Raw genomic sequence first — 19,456 nt, forward strand, 5'->3', positions numbered from 1 at the left:
GGCCAGGAGTCAGAGGGAGTACCGGGAGTGTAGTTTAATGTGCTTTACGGAGACATGGCTGCACCAGGACATTCCCGACAACAATGTTTCCATCAGACCGTCCGGGCCGACAGGGATTGCACCGGTAAGGAGCGGTAAGTGCAAAGGAGGGGGGCTTGCCGTTCTCGTTAACAACCGGTGGTGCAATCCTTCCCACATCACCATCAAGGATCGTGTCTGTTGCCCGGACATTGAACTGTTGGCGGTTGGACTCAGGCCGTATTATTTGCCCAGAGAGTTCTCACATGCCATTGTTGTGACTGTTTACATCCCCCCCTCTGCCAACCCGAAGTCGGCGTGTGACGTCATTCACTCCGCCATAGCCCGTTTACAGACCCAACACCCGAATGCACTCATTGCTATTTCGGGTGACTTCAACCACGTCACCATGGCTAGGACACTTCCCACCTTCACACAGTATGTGAGCTGTCCCACTAGAGAGGAGAGAACCCTGGACTTGCTGTATGCTAACGTTAAGGATGCATACAGCTCCTCTCCCCTCCCCCCTCTGGGTAGGTCAGACCACAACCTAGTGCACCTCAACCCCTGTTATGTGCCTCTAGTCAAGAGCCAGCCTGCAACCACGAGGACAGTGAGGAGATGGTCAGAGGAGGCTTATGAGACACTTCAGGGATGTTTTGAGGTGACTGACTGGCAGGCGCTCTGTGAGCCGCATGGAGAGGACACTGATGGGCTCACAGAGTGCATCACGGATTACATCAACTTCTGTGTGGACTCCACTGTCCCAGCAAGGACTGTCCATTGTTATTCTAACAACAAGCCATGGGTGACAAAGGACATCAAGGCCATACTGAACAAAAAGAAGAGGGCCTTCAGAGCTGGCAACAGAGACGAGGTGAGAACGATCCAGGGGGAACTGAAGGTAAAGATCAGGGAGGCCAAGGAGAAGTACAGGAGGAAGAACAACACCAGAGAGGTCTGGAGTGGAATGAGGACCATCACGGGTTACAGGCCGACCAACAACAGAGGAGCTGAAGGCAGTGTGGACCGGGCCAACGAACTGAATCTGTTTTTCAACAGATTTGACTCTGTGGGCCCTGCTCAACCCCCCCATGACTCTTCCGCTGTCTGCCTCCAACCTTCACCTATTCCACTCCCCCCTCCCCCTCCTGCCCCTCACAGCCCCCCACCCCCCTGTGAGAGCTTTCCTCACACCTCGTTCACCAGTCCCCACAGTGCTGACAGCACTCTTCAACCTGACGACACCACCCCTCCCCCACCGGTCATCTCTACAGTGTGCTTCACTGCCGACCATGTTAGAAGACAGCTGAGGAGACTCCACTCCAGCAAGGCTGCAGGCCCTGATGGTGTCAGCCCCAGGGTGCTTAAAGCCTGTGCCCCCCAGCTATGTGGAGTACTTCACCACGTCTTCAACATGAGCCTGAGTCTTCAGAGGGTCCCCGTGCTGTGGAAGACGTCCTGCCTCGTTCCTGTGCCGAAGACGCCGCGTCCCAGTGGCTCCAAAGACTACAGACCCGTGGCACTGACCTCCCACATCATGAAGACCCTGGAGAGACTCATCCTAGAGCAGCTCCGGCCCTTGGTCAAGCCACACTTGGACCCCCTTCAGTTCGCCTACCAGCCCCGACTTGGAGTGGAGGATGCCATCATCCACCTGCTCAACCGCGTCTACGCCCACCTGAATAAGCCGGCGAGCGCTGTGAGAGTCATGTTCTTTGACTTCTCCAGTGCGTTCAACACCATCCGTCCGGCTCTACTGGGTGAGAAGCTGACGGAGATGCAGGTGGATGCCCCCCTCGTGTCCTGGATTGTCAACTACCTGACTGGCAGACCACAGAATGTGCGCTTACAACACTGTGTGTCAGACAGAGTGGTCAGCAACACCGGGGCCCCGCAGGGGACTGTCCTCTCTCCCTCCCTCTTCACCGTCTACACCACGGACTTCAGCTACTGCACTGAGACCTGCCATCTTCAGAAGTTTTCTGATGACTCAGCAATAGTTGGATGTATCAGCAAAGGTGATGAGGAGGAGTACAGGGCTGCTGTGGACTACTTTGTCGCATGGTGCGAGCAGAACCACCTGCAGCTCAACGTGACAAAGACAAAGGAACTGACTGTTGATCTGAGGAGGACCAAGGCGCCGATGACCTGTTTCCATCCAGGGGGTCAGTGTGGTACCTGGGAGTCCACATAGACAATAAACTGGACTGGGTAAAGAACACTAATGCTCTTTACAAGAAGGGCCAGAGCCGTCTCTATTTTCTGAGGCGGCTGAGGTCCTTCAACATCTGCCGGACTATGCTGAGGATGTTTTATGAGTCTGTGGTGGCCAGTGCTCTCCTCTATGCTGTTGCATGCTGGGGCAGCAGGCTGAGGGTGGCGGACTCCAACAGACTAAACAAACTGATCCGCAAGGCCAGTGACGTTGTGGGGGTGGAGCTGGACTCTCTGACGGTGGTGTCAGAGAGGAGGACGCTGTCCAAGCTGCGGGGCATCTTGGACAATGTTTCACATCCTCTCCATGACGTACTGGTCGGACACAAGAGCAGCTTCAGTGGGAGACTCATTCCTCCAAAATGTACAACAGAGCGCCACAGGAAATCATTCCTGCCTGTGGCCATCAGACTGTTCAACTCCTCCCTCTGAGTGTCAGACACTGGAAATCTGTACTTCACCTGTTCATATACTACCTCACAGTTTTTTCTTAAAAGTGCAATAGATATATAGTCATACACTTCAGTGCAACACATACATACATATACATTGTTATTGTATATATTTTTTTTTACCTCATTGTTCACTTAAATACTGTAAATGTGTATATTTTTTTATTTTCTATTTCTTATTTTTATATTTTGTACATACTTTTAGTATGCTACTTTACTCTTGAATGGGAGCACCGGTACTGTACAATTTCCCCCCGGGGATCAATAAAGTATTTCTGATTCTGATCATGAGAGGGTGTCCTTTAGTGTGTACATACACAAGTACATAAAAGGCACATATCTCCGGGCCAATGAGAAAATTCATAGGTGTGATGCAAGAGCAAGCACACTCCTGGTGCTAAAAATAGAATCACAACACAAGCTATTTTTAGCTCTGACATTTTCTTTTTCCTATCAACAGGATGAATTCCTTTGAGGAAGGAATGAAAAAAAAAAGAGGAAGTGGGGCAAATAAACCCATAAGGCCCTTGGAGTAAAACAAAAGGTAATAGGATGTTTGCAGACCTTTGTGGGTTTGCTGACATGATACATCACAGACATATAAAGGGAGGTGATTTACAGTGAACTGTTGGCTAATTCACAGCGACGTCATTTACCATCCACATGGATGGGATTTCCCCCAGAACTGAGGTAAATGTTTAATTTTGCGGGGTAAAAAAAAAAGACAGCAAGATTCAAGTGTTTATCTTCAAGCGTGTAACTCTGTGTATTTGTTGGAGGAAATGAACGAGATGAGCGGATAGTCCCAATGTGAATCAAACTGTCCTGTATCACAGGAACTTTGAATGAATGTTTGGAGGAGTCCCACCTCTGTGCCTGTCGCTGCCCGGTGAAGGCCGAGGCTAGGCATTCTAACTAGTGTGAGGAGAATGTTTGGTTTACTGTTACAATAGAAACCTGTTTATGTCTGTGATGCAACAACCTGTTTTTAAGCATAATATCGCATGTAACAATGATGAATTCAACTAACACTAACATAGATCTGGAACAGGGACACTTAAGTGGAATTACATAATCATCATGAGAGGGTGTCCTTTAGTGTGTACATACACAAGTACATAAAAAGGCACATATCTCCGGGCAAATGAGACATTTCACAGGTGTGATGCAAGAGCAAGCACACTCCTGTAGCTCAAAATAGAATCATAACGCAAGCTATTTTTAGCTCTTACATTTTATTTTTCCTATCAACAGGATGATTCCTTTGAGGAAGGAATGAAAAAAAAGGATGTGGGGCAAATAAACCCATAAGGCCCTAGGAGTAAAACAAAAGGTAATAGGATGTTTGCAGACCTTTGTGGGTTTAATGATTCAGCCTGAGCAGCCTTCTGGAAAAGCATGAGCCTCAGTTGATTATACAAGCTTGAAGTTGAATTTTGCATGAAAGACATGAAATTTTAAACCAACTGAGGCAGCGGTCTTCCATTAACCTGTATTGAAAAGTAAAATTGGACCATATTCACTTTTCACTAACTATTAAGAGCCTTAAATCTAATTGAATTACAATAAAAAGTGGAAGCAAGTGGAAATAATTTGTGCACGAAAAAGTATTTCTGTTACATAGGGGAAACTCAGAGCGATGAAGTGAGTGATTGAGTTTGCATTAACAGAAACTGTGCCTTTAAACCAAAACGTCTCGATTGCTCCCTGGTGGCTGGGTGGCTGGCTGGCTGGCTGGCTGGCTGCCCCCCCCCCCCCCCCCCTCCATGTTAGCTTACACAGTCAAATACATTTTCCCCCCAAAGATGGTTTCTGTCATTTTAGGAAGTTCTTATCACGCTGATGTTGTGTTTTCTGATACGTTCGGTTTTAATTAGTTATTTGATGCTATAAAAACAGGGTGAAATGTCATGATTGACAGCTGAGATTGACTGCTTTGTGCTCTGGCCCCAAATGACATCACCAGCAGCCGTACCCGGGAGAGTTTGGCTTCATTTCGTACAGTGGGAGGAAGTGGAGACGCGTCGGCCATCTTTATGTACAGTCTGTGCTATAAACGAGCAGTCAACAGGGTGTAACTGTAACAACCTGTTTCAGCTGAGTCGCTTTGGTTGCTATGATACGGAATACATGGGGACGTGTGCGTTGCTAAGTAGGCTACCTCATTTCGCAGATAGTTTGTGTTATCGACAAACACTGAATGTAAAAATGTTGGCACAAGTCCGGGATGTCATTGTTTAAACCCACATTGTTTTTTCTGCATTGTGGAATGTCACGGTGGCTTGGTAGGTTGAGCAAATTCTTCCGCCACTACACAGAATCACCCACATTTGGCAGGTGATGATTACTCCAACAGATTTCCATGGGGGAAGGAGGATTCCGCTTTTCCTAAGCAATCACTAGAGACCAATCTATCCGCCTGAATCTCGACAACGCTTGACAGCAGGGTGCCCCGCGGTGCTCATTGGACCGATCGCTTTTCAACTGAGAAAAACCCGCCGTTTCACGTCATGATGCCAGACCAGGAGGAGGTGGAGTGGGCGGATTCAAAAGGTCTAGGCACATGACTAGAAATTAGCTGTTCAAACTGGGAGGATTTCAGGTTGAACAGCTCATCTGGCAGGTAATATTTCCTGTGACTCATCACTGAACACAATAACAAAATGCGGGTATTGGCTCATAGTTGACAATAAAAGGTGACAGGTACGTCATCATCATCATCATCATCATCATCATCATCATCGTTGGTGCCTACAAGGCTGATGTGAGAAAGTTCCACAATTTCAAAACCAGAGACCATGACTGCGGGCAAAACAAGGGAAATGTGTTTTCTAGATGACTTGACTGTAGTACTGTGTGGTGCAATGAGAGTAATGTTTTGTTACACCGCATGCCACACCCGAGACATACATTTTATGCGCCAACTGGAATTTCTAATTACTGTTCGCTGTCACAAAATGCATGAAAATGTGTAGACTAAATATACAACCAAAGCACTAAAAAAAAAAAAAAAAAAAAAAAAGGGCTCAGCAAACATGATAATGTGAATCAATGATTGACATTTTTGTTTTTCCAATGTAAACTCTGAACTGGCAGTCATACAATATAAAAATAACTTCACTGCCAACCAGGTTTGGGTGATATGAAGATATGTAACTACAGTCAATCTAAATTTGTCAACTGTCAAAGATTAAGCTATACTGTTAGCTATCCATATAATATCTCTGGGGGTACTTAGCCTTACACAGAGGGCAATCAGCAGGACTGCTTTAGGGTAATGCTGGATTTTTAGTGACATTTGCATCGATGTGAGAAAAGTTCTTTGGTTTTTTGCAAAGTACCTAAATTGCTGGATGAGCCAAAAGCACACATTTCTGTCTGGTTATTTCATCCATAGACTATTTCTCAATTGATTTCCATGAAAATATCAATGTACTACAATATATAATTACTGCAATTGTACATTATAACTAACACCTGGACTTGCAATAGCCAGACTATAATACAGTGTATAACAAGTATGCTCAAATTCTCTGTGGTAAAAAAAAAAAGCTGCTATATTCAAAATGTTCAAAACTGTTGGAACAGTCTGGAACAATGCCGTTATGAAACGTTGTTTTCATTCCTTAAAGCTTAGGACAGGCTTGTTTAGGATCAAACAAGTATGAAAAGAACAAAAACACCTTTTTTTTAATGCTCTTTTATCACCTTAATACAATCATCGTCTGATAACACTGAGTCAAAGTCTAAAGTCATTTTTAAAGAACATTTTAAATCACCACTGATTGGTGTCGGACAGGACGAAAATATCTGCGCATTTCCTACGCCATGCTTAGGCTTAATACAGCAGTGAAAAGATTCATCACCACATACTAACATGTCATCATGACTGGGTTTTTTTTAGCTGTCCTGGCTCTTTTTTTGGTGTATCAAAAATGAAATGAAATCAAAACAAATAGCCTAAAGCCAACTGAAAGTTCACTTACTTGGGTGGCAGGCTGAGGGGAGAGCGCGGCTTCAGTTTGTCCTCGTCCTTCTTCTCCCGGGCGTCGCGAGGAGGACGCATCCTCGGCCTCTCCTTCTCGTCCCGCTTCATCCGGTCCCTCTCCCACTCCTCTTTCCGCCGCATCCTCTCCTTCTCGCGCTCCCTCTCCCTTTCCCGCTCCCTCTCTCTCTGCCGGCGCTCCCTCTCGCGGTGATCCCTCTCCCTCTCGCGGTCCCGGTGACGCTCCCGAGGGTCCTGCTCGCGTTCGCGCTCCTGTTCAGATGGACATTTGATATAATATCTCCATAGAATAATTCTGCATTTCTCATGAAAAGACCAAGACCAACAATGTGTTAGTCTGTCATGCAACGCTTTTTTGGCATTCAGCCTCAGGGCCCATTCATTCCTATTGAACAACTCACAAACATAGTTTCATTATAGTTATTACAGTTTCAAGCTGGCGACTGCAGTTTTATAGCAAACGTTACTCCAACAGGAATAAATAGGGAAATCATTGGGGACTACATTGTGTGTGAGGGAATATGTCGGTCAGTGCAACTCCATTTCACATTTTTTGAAATGATCAGGGTGGCTCCGATGGATCTGTTAACCCCTAACATTACATTACCAGGTGCGCATTTCTACGCATTCCTTTCACCCATGCGTAGAGCGCACGCAAAGTTTTTCCAGACACCGAAATTATGGCGAGATCAGGAAATGACGCTTAAAATAAATATATCACCTCATATCACTGCATTTCATAATGTATGGGCCTACCTCTAATTACATATATCTATTATTATCACCAGTCACATATCTTATAAGGTACAAGTATAGGCTGAACATGCACGCTAAAACAAAAATGTCTAAATAAAATGGAACAAAATACTTCACGTGTTTTGGCTCGAGTTATTTAAATACTACGGGAACCCCCCCCCCCCCAAACAGTCCACCTTTATGGTGCTCAACCTCAGAGATGAGCACCGCGATCTCGCAAATTTTGCCTTCTTTCTTCCAGTCGGCGTCTCCATCTTGCTCTCATCGATAGTCCAACAACGGCTCCTTAAAAACATCCCGCTTAAGCGGATTCTGAGGTTTTTGAGTACGCAGTGTTTTAGGACGGATCCTACGCACCGTGTTTTGTGAACGAGACCCCAGATCTCTCCTCCAATTGTCGGGAGAGGCGGAAAAACATGGAAATCAACTGTACCATTCACGCGTCGTCCTCTGTTTGGACTTTATGCATTCTTGGGTTGTTCAAGGACTCTATTTGGCGATGAAAGCTCTTTCACGTTAGAAAGAAAACTGCGGAGGAAACTCACACTGTAGTGGTAAGGGAGAGGAGCTTCCGTGTACTGCACTCGGAAGTTCTCGTACTGGCCACCTCGCCATAGGGCCTCCATTTCATAGTCATAGTACGGATCGGCATATGGGTCACTGAAGAGGGAAACACATTTGAGAAATTGTTTTAATACCTCGCAAAAGGTTACTTGGATGTTTATTAAATGTGTTATTATTAAGTGTTTGGAGCACTTTAACAAAAGGATCTTATACATCATCTACACCTGTCTACACATCATGGCGCTGTGAAGGTTCAGGTTTTAACAGAAAACAGAACAGCAGTCTAAGTCAGGCTACACTTACCCATATATAGGATCTCTGAAGTCCATTTCACTGAAAGGGGGGGGGGGGGGGAGAAATATATCAATGACAGGAAATCAAATTGTATCATATTTGGTATATTTAATACACAAATGGTGTGTGTGTGTATACTTTAAAGGGTGAACTATTTGGTGCTAGAGAAGACGCACTCCTTATACATTACGTTGCTGTGTATCTAGTGGAGACAAGTCAATGTACGTTTTATGTAAATCGCATGATGTTACATAAGGCTCAACATTGGAGACAACATTGGCATGTAGATACTCATAAGGCCACAGGGGGAAAAATTGATAGCAAGGCTGACTGGCAGCGCTGGATCTAGTTCTTTTAAAACATCCATGCAATAAAATGCATTTAAATGGCCGCTACATTCAAAACTTCCTGTTGGGTGTAAGGCATGGCACCAACAGGGCTTTTCTTTTTTTTTTTTTGTAGGTCTGGAGATGTTACATGTGGCTACAACATTTTGTACAATTGTGCTGCATGCGTGTTTGACTGGGCTCACTGGCCAATCGCGACCAAGTTAGACGTTAGGCGTCGCTAGGACACTGCGGGACGCGTGTGCCGGTTTCAACTGGCGACGCGGTGTGTTCAATGTGAACAGGTCGTACTCTCTGATGATGCGGTAGCTGCGCTCTCTGAAGAAGTCATTCTCTTTGTCGAACTCTCTCTCGTCCTCGCCGATGGTCACGTTGAAGCGCTTCTCCTCAAAGTCCGGCTCCTGCTCCTTACGGATGGTGGCCTTCTTCAGCACCTGTGGGACACGGGACAATTTGTTTGTTTATCTCAATGAGGGTAGGCTACATAACAGAAACACCTTTGTGTATAACGCAATACAGTAGGCAGGGCTTACTGCAGGGCTGTTTTATGAGACTGCATTAGCATTAGCCAGGTGTGGCTAATACATCCGGTGCGTGCAATGTGACGCTGGTCTTATTTTTCGCACGGAGATAACGCTCCCTCAGCATTTGGCCATATTTGAGAAAAGAAAAAACGAACACTGCAGACAATCTTCTGTGACAAGATATGCTTTTAACAATATATAAGGGCACAATTCCCCCTGACTGGTAAGGTAGTAGTACAATGAAGCAAGCTCTTCCGTTCGGGTTGGAGTGTCATTAAACAAACAGGGTCTACGGTCGCAGTTAGTTTACACACTCCTGGCAGCCCCACAGCTCTTCCATTTGGCACAAGTTCAATTTTGTTTGCATGAGAGGCGGTGGAAGTGTTTTACCTCCTTTGCATGCCTCAGACCTCTCTCCCAGGCACTCTCCACGGGAGGCTCCACCGGAGGAGGGGGCGGAGGGAGCTCCTCCACTGCAGGTCCAGCCTAAAACCCAAAGTGACAAATTAAGCGATACTGTCAGTAGAATTGCAGATGGCGCCCTGAGCATTTGTACACATCATGATTTATCAGATTGTACTGACACCATTTTTACTGTTTTACAAAAGTTGTAAAAAAAAAAAAATAATAGTCTTCGTATCAAAAATGCAGAGTAGTGGGGGAGAGAGAGAGAGACGTACCCAGGGATTATTGGGTATGAGCGGGTGGGGTCCTGCAGGCGGCGCTCCATTGGGTGAGAACAGCTCTGGTTTACTGATGAGGGAATAGTTGCCTTTGTCATTGACTCCGGGGTGGATGAACCTACAGTTCATACCCCAAGTACAATTTCCTGGAGGAAACAAAAGTGTAGTGTGGTTTAAAGGCGCAGTTACCAAGAGTAACAAAACACGAAAATGATTTGTAAAGAGTGGCGCTTCCTTGGAATGAAATGAGAGGAAGGCATTTTAATATATATACTGCTTAAGCACATTGAAAATGCCCATTTAGACACTGATTATGCTTTCTATTATGGATGCGACAGTGTGGTCTTGGTACAAATCCAGTTGCAAATTAAGTGACACTTTCAAGATGCGGACAAATTACCAGCAGTGAAAAATATGTAGCTACTCCTTGTGGGCTCTAGGCTGTTAGCATCAAAATCGTCAAAGCACTAGCAACCCGAATTGAATCAGTGTTTGGGCTCATGGTGGGAACTGTTGTGTCTCTGTAATAACATTATAAATAGTATGGGCTAGACCTGCTCTATATGTAAAGTGTCATGAGATGACTTTTCACCCTCATCTCATTCACCCAGATCAAACAGGATTTATCAAAAGGCAGACATTCATCAAATAACACACGCCGTCTTTTCAATCTCATATCCATCCCACCAAAATGACTCTCATAACTGTCATCCTTTCACTAGATGCTGAGAAGGCATTTGCCAATATGACATAAGATAATCCTTCATTCATCCCTCAGCGGGGAAATCTGCGTTGGTACAGCAGCATAAACATAAGTAAGAAAAATCAAGGTATATTAAATAATAAAGACAGTTATAAAAACTATGAGAACAAAAGCTATAATTTACGGATGAAGGAATTTCTTTTAGGCTAATATATGCTAGCAAAAGGATGAAAAAAAAGTTCATTCATTCACTTTTGCCATTGCCATAATCAAGACAAAGGCATCTAGTATCATTTCAATCCACATTCACAGCACAGGTGTTACCAATGGCAATGTCAACACCTTGGTTAGACACTTAGTGCTGGTGACGTTGGCGTCGGATACACGGCGCGCATGAGGCGCACACTCACAATCTCTTGACAATCTCTAGTTGAGTACATGTCCTCACAGTAGGCAGTAGAAAAAGACATCTATGTTAAGTACAACGGCTCCCCCTGCTGTAGAACTTGCATAACAAAAGCTGACACAAACGCTGACGTTGCTCACATGCTCCCCAAAACCACAACAAAACCCATAACATTACAACGTTCAGATAGTTGTAAATCCATAATTATACATAGAACAATTAAGCCTGTATAGTTATTGTTAAATATTCAAGGGTGCATGGGAGAATTTGAGAATTTTGGTTACTGTGTCTAATCTAATCTAAAAAATCCAATCCAACAGCATTCTTTGTGTTCTTGTGTATCAAAACTTAACACAAGTGAAAGCCTGTTATTTTTTACTATCCTCAGAAATAATATACAACTTCCAAAATTGATTGTCTAAAAAAAAAAAAAAACAGAAACAAGGAAAATACCAAATTTCCAAGGTGAAGAATTTAGTTTATCATGATATGAGATTCTATCAGTTGGTAATCAGTGTGAACGCACACTTCCAATCCACATCTGTCATAAGCTCATAAGCTCTGGGCTAGGACATCCTCTTCGCCGCCTACCTTTGATGAAGAACCTGCAGATGGGACGTGGTCTGATCTTCCTGTCCGAGGGATCTTTGACCTCCCCCTCCTCCAGGTCATCATCCTGCCCACATACACATACAAAAAGGCAAGTCAGGACACCATTATAAAAGCGTAGCCTATCTACTAATCATGCTAAGAAATGAGGCATGTAGAGAGTGTTTTATTTCTATTTCATGGTAAAAAAAAAAAAAAGTTGATATGCATTTAGCATTATTTATTATATCTGATGTAAAAACCAATGATCAAAGACAATTTTTAGAAATGAAAAAAAAATTATCATTATCAATAATGGCATTGGTAGCAATAACAATCTTATCAATTCCTATTCCTCATCAACAGTATGTGACACTGCGCTGTCTTGCAGGGTCACATATACCTACAAGTAGGTCTATGACATCACAGGGGCCATAAATATGGAAGTATAATGACAACAAAAGATTCTGAGTCAAGATTTGAGTGCACCGGCATGAATTTTTAAAAGCGGAATTGGATCCCGATCGTCAGCTTTTCAATACATCTTCTATAAGGAGCGATAGCCAACCAACTTGCTGTCTTGGTCAACACGCTAGGGCATATAGCTAGGGACTACTTTTGAAATGAATTTGACCTTCAAAATTACTCGGCCATAATGTCTTAAAAAGGAAATATTTAACCAGCAATTTGAATAAGATTCTAATCATTTAGTGCAAAGGCAATTTTGATTTTGAAGATAATACAGACGCTCTTTGTCTCCATCTGGTGGTTAACTCAGAAAGTGTTTCTTCAGTTTGAGTTTGCGCTCAGAGGATTCAGACTGCTAAAAAAGTGAGAGCCGGCAGCTTCAATCATCGTGAGAATCCCTATTGCACACAAATCTAATTCTAGTATAAACAAAGCTAGCCTGACAATCAGACTAATTTGCTATTTCATTTCATTATTGTGCTGTACTGACATGTTCATATTAACCGATTTCTGTATGTGAGATTTCCCGACGGTGCCCTTGCAAAAACGGTAACGCGCAGATGGCAGAATGGGAGGACTGAAATAGTCAGCCAATGGCAGACTTATACCAACAGCCCACATCTGGCGAGTCAGACTACTAGCAGCAGTTAACGTTTTTCATGTCCAAAAAAAAACAGCAAGTCATTCACTGATTATAATCCCACTATATCAAAAGGAAGATGGCATGTTTTTGGATATTAAGGAACATGTAAATTGACTTTGAATGACTAGCTTAACACCAATTTGTCTATGGAAAACAACCATGTTCCTTTATTATGTTCCATTAATATTTTCGGTGCCTGTCACAATTGAGACCATTTGACAAATCAGAGAGGCGAGGGATGAGCAGCATGGCCATGAAAAGTCCAAACACACCAGCAGAGGAGGAAAGGAAGAGATGCCATAAGGTGGGTGGAGGCATTGACCAAGCCCCTTTTTGAACCCCTTTTTCACACAAAAATAGGACCTTAAAAAATGAGCTGTTACCTGCTTTTAACGTTGCCATTACTTTGTACCGTTAGGTGCCGTGAGTGTGGTAAAAGTGCCATACAAATCTGTATTCTTATTATCATTATCATGTCTAATCTAATGGTAATAGAGCCGTACTTGGACCATCTTACTGACAACCTGGAGAGGAGATGAACATTCTGGCTGCATTCAATGTACTCGGCCCACAAGCTCTGGAGAGGGAGGAAGATGACTGCATTGAACGTATGTTAAAGCTGCTTGCCAGAACATGCCCTGCCATGGATGACGGGGGTATTGCTCAAGGAATGGGCCAGTTTCAAGGTGCATGTTTCCCAGGGTATTTTCAAGGTTAGTAGCAGAAGCACTTCTTGAAGCTTCTCTATTCAAATCTGGCTCGGCTCTCTGCCATCACACTGACAATTCCAGTATCAACTGTGAACTGCGAAAGAGGCTTCTCTGCCATGAACAGGGTCAACCATGCTGTGATTTTGATGTTTTCGCCTGTCGCTTAGTCTGTTAGCAGTTCAAGTCGGTGTGCACTCTACCAAGTTACATTTTTGTTGGTCCTTTCTAATTGGCGATGGCTGTACGTATGTGATTATTCTTCAATAGATCGAGACAGACCTCAGAAAAAGGGCTGCGGGGGGAAAAGCCTGACAGCCTGTAGGTGGATCAAAATAAATGGACCCCCCCCCTGTGGCTGAGATGGACTTCCAGAAAGCCCTGGAGGTTTTCTGTGAACGACCCAGGAGAATGGCTCGCAGCGATCCAACATGCAGTCTGTGCTGCAAAAAAAAACAAAAAACTATTTTGCTTGCTTTCACCTGCACACTCCAGTGCTCATGAAGGAGAAGACACAATTATAAGCTAATGGCATGCACCAAGAGCTGATTTATTTCCCCCCGCGGCCTGAAAGTGATCAGTTTGGATAGCTTGGTTGGCAGCAGCCAATCATGACTTAAATACCTTGATATTATTTATTTAAATGTATTTTGTTGTTGTTGAAATGTGCACAGCATTCCAAGGCCGTACATTGTTACTGATTATTTGTAAGACCCTGCTATGGTTGTTAATTTCTTTTTAAATGTGCGTTGAATAAATTACTTATTTAGAACTAGAGCTGCGGCGATTACTCGATGAAATCAACCATTTGATCGAAAGAAAATGAGTTGGCAACTATTTTGGCAATCGATAAATTGTTTCAAGCAAAAATGCTAATGGTTTGCTTAAATGTGACGATTTGCTGCTTTTCTTTGTTGTCCATGACAGTAAATAAAGAACGACTCTTGGGTTTTGGACTCTTGGTTGGACAAAAGCAGCAATGAGAAGGCGTCGCTTTGGGCGCTGGGAAATTGTGATCAGCGTTTTTCAAGAGAGTTTTTAAAAGAGTCATTGATTAATCGTGACAATAAATCAGCAGATTAATTAATAATGAAAATCGCTAGTTGCAGCCCTATTTATAACAACACATTATGTAGTCCTATTTTCAAATCTCCAGTCAGCTTTTAGCACTGACATGATGTAGGGACCTATGGAAACTGTATCATAGCTTTTGAAATTCTCAATTCCGCAGTTCCATTCGTAATTCTGTTATCACAGACACTATATGGCCTGAATGCTGCCGCCGGCCCTCGTCAAAGATGCTTGCCACCGGGCCTTGCAACTTTTCTGAGGGGAAACCATTCAACATTCAACAGCTACTATTTTATAAAGTTTTACATCGAAGAATAAAACAAAAGCACAATAAAAAAAACAAACTATTCCAGGCAAGATAACAGCTACGCAAGGCATTCTTTTACCATTCACCTGCACCCAGTGAATCACCTCACACTAATGAACATAACTATCAGCCAAATTATGATCACTTACATCAATCTCTCCTTCATCAATCTCTCCATCGTCCTCATCCTTCTTCTTGTCTCTGAAGGAATCTATGCGCACCCTCTCGGACCCTTTGGAGTCGTCTGCCCTCTTCAATTCACTGTCTTTAGGAGATGGGGGGAGGATTGGTTTCTTCTCCTTCTTTTTACTGCCCTTGTCCTCACTCTCGTCCTCTTCTTCTCCCTCTGCCTTTGTGTCTTCCTCATCTTCCTCTTCGTCGTGTGCAGGGATGCTGGGCTCCTCTGGGACCTCCTCATCATAATCAAGTTCATGCTCGTCCAGCTCCCGAGAAACAGACACAGAGTCATCCTTCATCTCCCTCACCACGACAGCTCTCCTCCTCTCCTCAGCTCTCATCCTTTCGTCCTCCTCTTCTTCCTTGGCCTTGCTTTTGTCGTCCTCCTCCTCCTCATCATCCACCTCAGCCATTTCAGGCTCTGCTGAGGTGTCCTTTCTGTAGTCACTGTATCCTTCCTCCCTATCTTCTCCATCCTCTTCAGCGATGAAGCTCTTGCCCTGTTCTGGCTCAGAGTCTGGAGACTGTGGGGTGTCAAAGATTCTATCCTCTTGCTCCTCTCCTTCCTTCTCCTCTTCCTCCTCCTCCTCCCCATCCAACGGGTCCCCTTGTGGAACATCTTCACCCCCACCCATCAGCACAATGGTCCCATCCTCCAGTCCCATCCCTTCAGTTTCTCCGACAGGCTCATCATCCTCTGGGTCAGAGACAAAGTCAGGGACCACCTCATCCTCTTCTTCCCCCTCCTCCTCTAATTCTGAACCTCTTCCTCTGCTTCCCAGCACGTCTTCCTCATCGTCCTCCTCAATCAGCCCCCCATTCTCCTCTTCATGGACTATCTCACTGTCTGAGATAACCCTGTCCTCTTCATCAGGAGAATCTAGCAGCTCACTGTCAGAGAAGCCCTTCTCCTCCTCCTCAGGAGACAGAGGGGACTGAGTAGGGCTTTCAGGGGTATCCATTAGAGAATTTTCTGGTGTAAACAGAAAAACAGCAATCTTTAACAAACTGTCAATAAGTAATATGCTAACTGAGCCTGCACTTTGATAGCATATTTATGCTTTTCTATATCATGAAAAGAACACCATACCAAACTGCATTCAAAAATCTGTCAATTTAACATCTTTACAAATCAGCCAGGTTGTATACCAGGTAGAAAATGATTTCAGAACATTACGAACCAATAAAGTTGCATCTAATGAGCTAACAGACTTTGGCATATGGGACTCTACAGCACAACATATATTGGGCTAAATAACACACAAAATGTAAAGAAAATGAAAATGACAGCAGACTCCGACTCAAATAACCTGTGCAAATAACAACTGGCTAGCTTGCTAACAAAATTGCTATCTAGATGGAGAAGACTATAACATTCATAACTTTAAAACACTTGATATAAGAATACGACGTAACAATACGTTTATAAGCGAACACAGGATTGGCTTAATGAATGTTAGCTTTCGGCGCTACTAATTCAACAGCAAAGGGAAAACTTAGCTATAGCAAGCTAGCTAGCAAATGTCTGCAAATGGTAACTTGGGTGTTCAAAACTCCATAGACTTCAACTGTCTCGTAAGAGTCCCATGGTATAAGTTACGGACGTGTTTACATAATTAGACAACATGTCCAAGTCTGTAAATACCACATAAGTTCACCTGCAGCGTAACATGACCCGTAACACTTCTAACTTACTACAACTGGGTCGCGCTAGTTGGCAACAAGGCCCATAACTTATCAACACGAAGGGAGCTTGGCTAACCAACGACCACACTGCCCTCGCCGAGCAGCAAATCTTCACCGACGAATATAAACAAACAAACCGGTTAGCTTCACGGCATTACCAGCCGGACACTGCCGCTTTAGCAAATAAGCGGAAAATGTAGCACACTCGCCTGTCTTTCAATTAACAATGCAGCCTCCACCGAAGCTAAGCTAAAAGCGCAGCTCGACTCTGCTAGCTCTGCTAAAAAAAAAACCCACACATTTTCATTCACCTTGCCGACCCGGAGCTCTTTAAAGACGGCACTGCTGCGTTAAGAACTTCCCTCTCGCGTTGATATTGTTTTTTTTACAGCCTGCAATAAATATTATACGGTTTAATTTAACCGCTACGGTGGAGAAAATAAAACACCCCACACGGCACAGCGAGAGCGGCCATTACTTCGACGTCATCAACATACGACAGTGTGGGGGGTAAAAAGCCGCGCTGGAAGTGAATCAGGATCTTCTTCTTCTTCAGTGTTTGAAGAGGTTTAATTGGGCCACTTCGCACGTCTTCAACAATATCTATATTTTTACACTTTTCCCGGTCGTAATAGTTCAAACAATGACTAAAGCACGTAATGAACATTAGACCTCCTATAGGCCAACTGAGTTTTGTGGGAGTGATTCTTTATGTCCTAATAAAATGTTCTAATGGTCTAATGTTCATGCGCTATTACGCACTGCGCAGTGGCTGGTCATGGAGCCCCTGCTGTTCCATCTTGTAAAGTGGGTGGGCGTGTTTGTGCTTGGGGTACCGGACGGACTTAGTGAGGCAAAGACTATATAACCGGACAATCGGCTCCAAAGAACAGCTTTTTCTAGCTATTTAAGGAAGTTTAAGTATGCAGCTGCTTTTATCTGGATCAAACTGTCATGACGTGGAAATATAACTTTATGTCCATGGTGAAAGTTTAACATTTCTTGCGACCGAATGATCACAATTGTGGCCAAGGAAGTGTTTACAGTTGATGTAATCAGGCATGACGTGTACGCGATTATAGGCAATGCTGAAGTATTGTTAACGATGTTTATATGCGTTTGGTACGTCTAATATCCTTGTCTGCATTTGGAAACTATGCCGTAATTGACGTGGTTTATGGAGGGGTTAGATTCAAAATAAAGAAATTATCTATTTTGCAATTATCCTTATGGCCCTAGGCTACATTATTTTATCTTCTACCTGTTACCTGAAAGGTTGTTTCTGCCTCAAAATGACTTGATTTCATTCCTGAGGGTTATATTTGACAGATTATTCTTTTTTACCTGTTCAAATACATTCAAAGGACCAATACAACCCATAAAGTGCAGTGCCAAAAGTTGACTACAGCTATTTTACTGAAACTTTCAAGCATTGGTGGTTCAGTGGTAGAATTCTCGCCTACCACGCGGGAGGCCCGGGTTCGATTCCCGGCCAATGCAACGAAAGTTTTAACTTCGTCACACTACATCAGGAGCAGGGTAGTATTTGAGGTACTGCTCACCTGTGAATAATAATCTGACGACAAACTTATATAATAAGTTTAATAAGTAACATAATACAGCAACAAATCACTCATTCATTGCTAAACTTTGTGCACAGCATTATAATAACAGGGTTCAGGTCCCTCCAAAAGCCTTTCTTTCTGAAGGAGGATTCCAACCCACGCCTGAAGGGGAGAAAGCAGGGCCTTGCTAAATGTCTTATTATTTTGCCTGAGAAAATGTTTTCAGGGCCTTTCAAGTTGGAAAGCAAATGGACTTGAAACTGGCCAAGTACCAGGTGCATTAAGCATTGGTGGCTCGGCGGTGGACTTGTTGCCTGCACAGAGGTGAGAATTCCACCAGAAATGTGGGCGCGTCAACCCACATTAAATGAAGATTTCAGGCATTGGTGGCTCAGTGGTAGACTTGTTGCCTGCCACGCATTTTTAACTTTGTCACATGCCATCAGAAGCTGTGTAGAAATGGAGGTACCACTCAGCTGTGAAGGATACACTAACAAACGTGTTCAAAACATAACACACAATACTTAAGCAACACACTTGGTGCTTAACTGTGTGCATTGTTATAATAACAGGGTCCAGGTCCAATCAAAAGCTTGTGTGGTATTCATTGTGCTCGCGTCTGTCATTCACTCACATAGCTTCACATGTGCAGACGACACTGAACTAACTCTTGTCTTTTCCCTGGTTTGAAACCCAGGTGGCAGCAGGAATCTCTGCCTGTCTTGCAGACATCTGTCAGTGGATGTCTGCTCGCCACCTGAAGCTTTACCTTCCACAGCTATGCAGATGACACTGAACTTATTCTGTCTTTTCCCCCGCGGTCTGAAACCACTCTGTGGCGTCCATGGCTCGGACTGCAAGAATTTCTAAAGTTGTTTGCTTCTAAAGATAAGACACTTCCCACCTTCACTCAGTATGTCAGCTGTCCTACTAGAGAGGAGAGGACCCTGGACTTGCTGTATGCTAACGTGAAGGATGCATACAGCTCCCCCCCCCGCCCCCCCCCCCTCTGGGTAGGTCAGACCACAACCTAGTGCACCTCAACCCCTGTTATGTGCCTGGTGAAGAGACAGCCTGCAACCATAAGGAGAGGTGGAGTGAGGAGATGCTGTCTGCCTCCAACCTTCACCTATTCCACTCCCCCCCTCCCCCTCCTGCTCCTCACAGCCCCCCACCTTCAACCTGACAACCCCACCCCTCCCCCACCGGTCACCTCTACAGTGTGCTTCACTGCTGACCATGTTAGGAGACAGCTGATGAGACTCCACTCAAGC

General features: G+C 44.2%; 1 protein-coding gene and 1 non-coding gene across 2 annotated transcripts in view; one reads left to right on the top strand and one right to left on the bottom strand.

The window, feature by feature from the left end:
- The window catches only part of zc3h18 (zinc finger CCCH-type containing 18), a 31,695-nt gene extending 14,655 nt beyond the window's left edge, over positions 1–17,040 (bottom strand). Inside the window, exons 1-9 of the mRNA XM_070907645.1 lie at positions 16,929–17,040; positions 14,904–15,904; positions 11,562–11,646; positions 9,859–10,007; positions 9,569–9,664; positions 8,946–9,088; positions 8,317–8,346; positions 7,995–8,109; positions 6,674–6,945 (exon numbers count right to left, since the gene is read on the bottom strand). Coding sequence (XP_070763746.1) covers positions 6,674–6,945; positions 7,995–8,109; positions 8,317–8,346; positions 8,946–9,088; positions 9,569–9,664; positions 9,859–10,007; positions 11,562–11,646; positions 14,904–15,893 — 1,880 coding nt within the window. The 5' untranslated portion in view covers positions 15,894–15,904; positions 16,929–17,040. The remainder of the gene's footprint in view (positions 1–6,673; positions 6,946–7,994; positions 8,110–8,316; positions 8,347–8,945; positions 9,089–9,568; positions 9,665–9,858; positions 10,008–11,561; positions 11,647–14,903; positions 15,905–16,928) is intronic.
- Positions 17,041–18,046: 1,006 nt separating this feature from the next.
- Positions 18,047–18,117, top strand: trnag-acc (transfer RNA glycine (anticodon ACC)). The gene has a single exon. It is a non-coding gene; the product is annotated as a tRNA-Gly (tRNA).
- The last annotated feature ends 1,339 nt before the right edge of the window (positions 18,118–19,456 follow it).

This window comes from Enoplosus armatus, chromosome 6 (assembly GCF_043641665.1).
Source record: "Enoplosus armatus isolate fEnoArm2 chromosome 6, fEnoArm2.hap1, whole genome shotgun sequence".
In the NCBI taxonomy this organism is placed as follows: Eukaryota; Metazoa; Chordata; class Actinopteri; order Centrarchiformes; family Enoplosidae; genus Enoplosus; species Enoplosus armatus.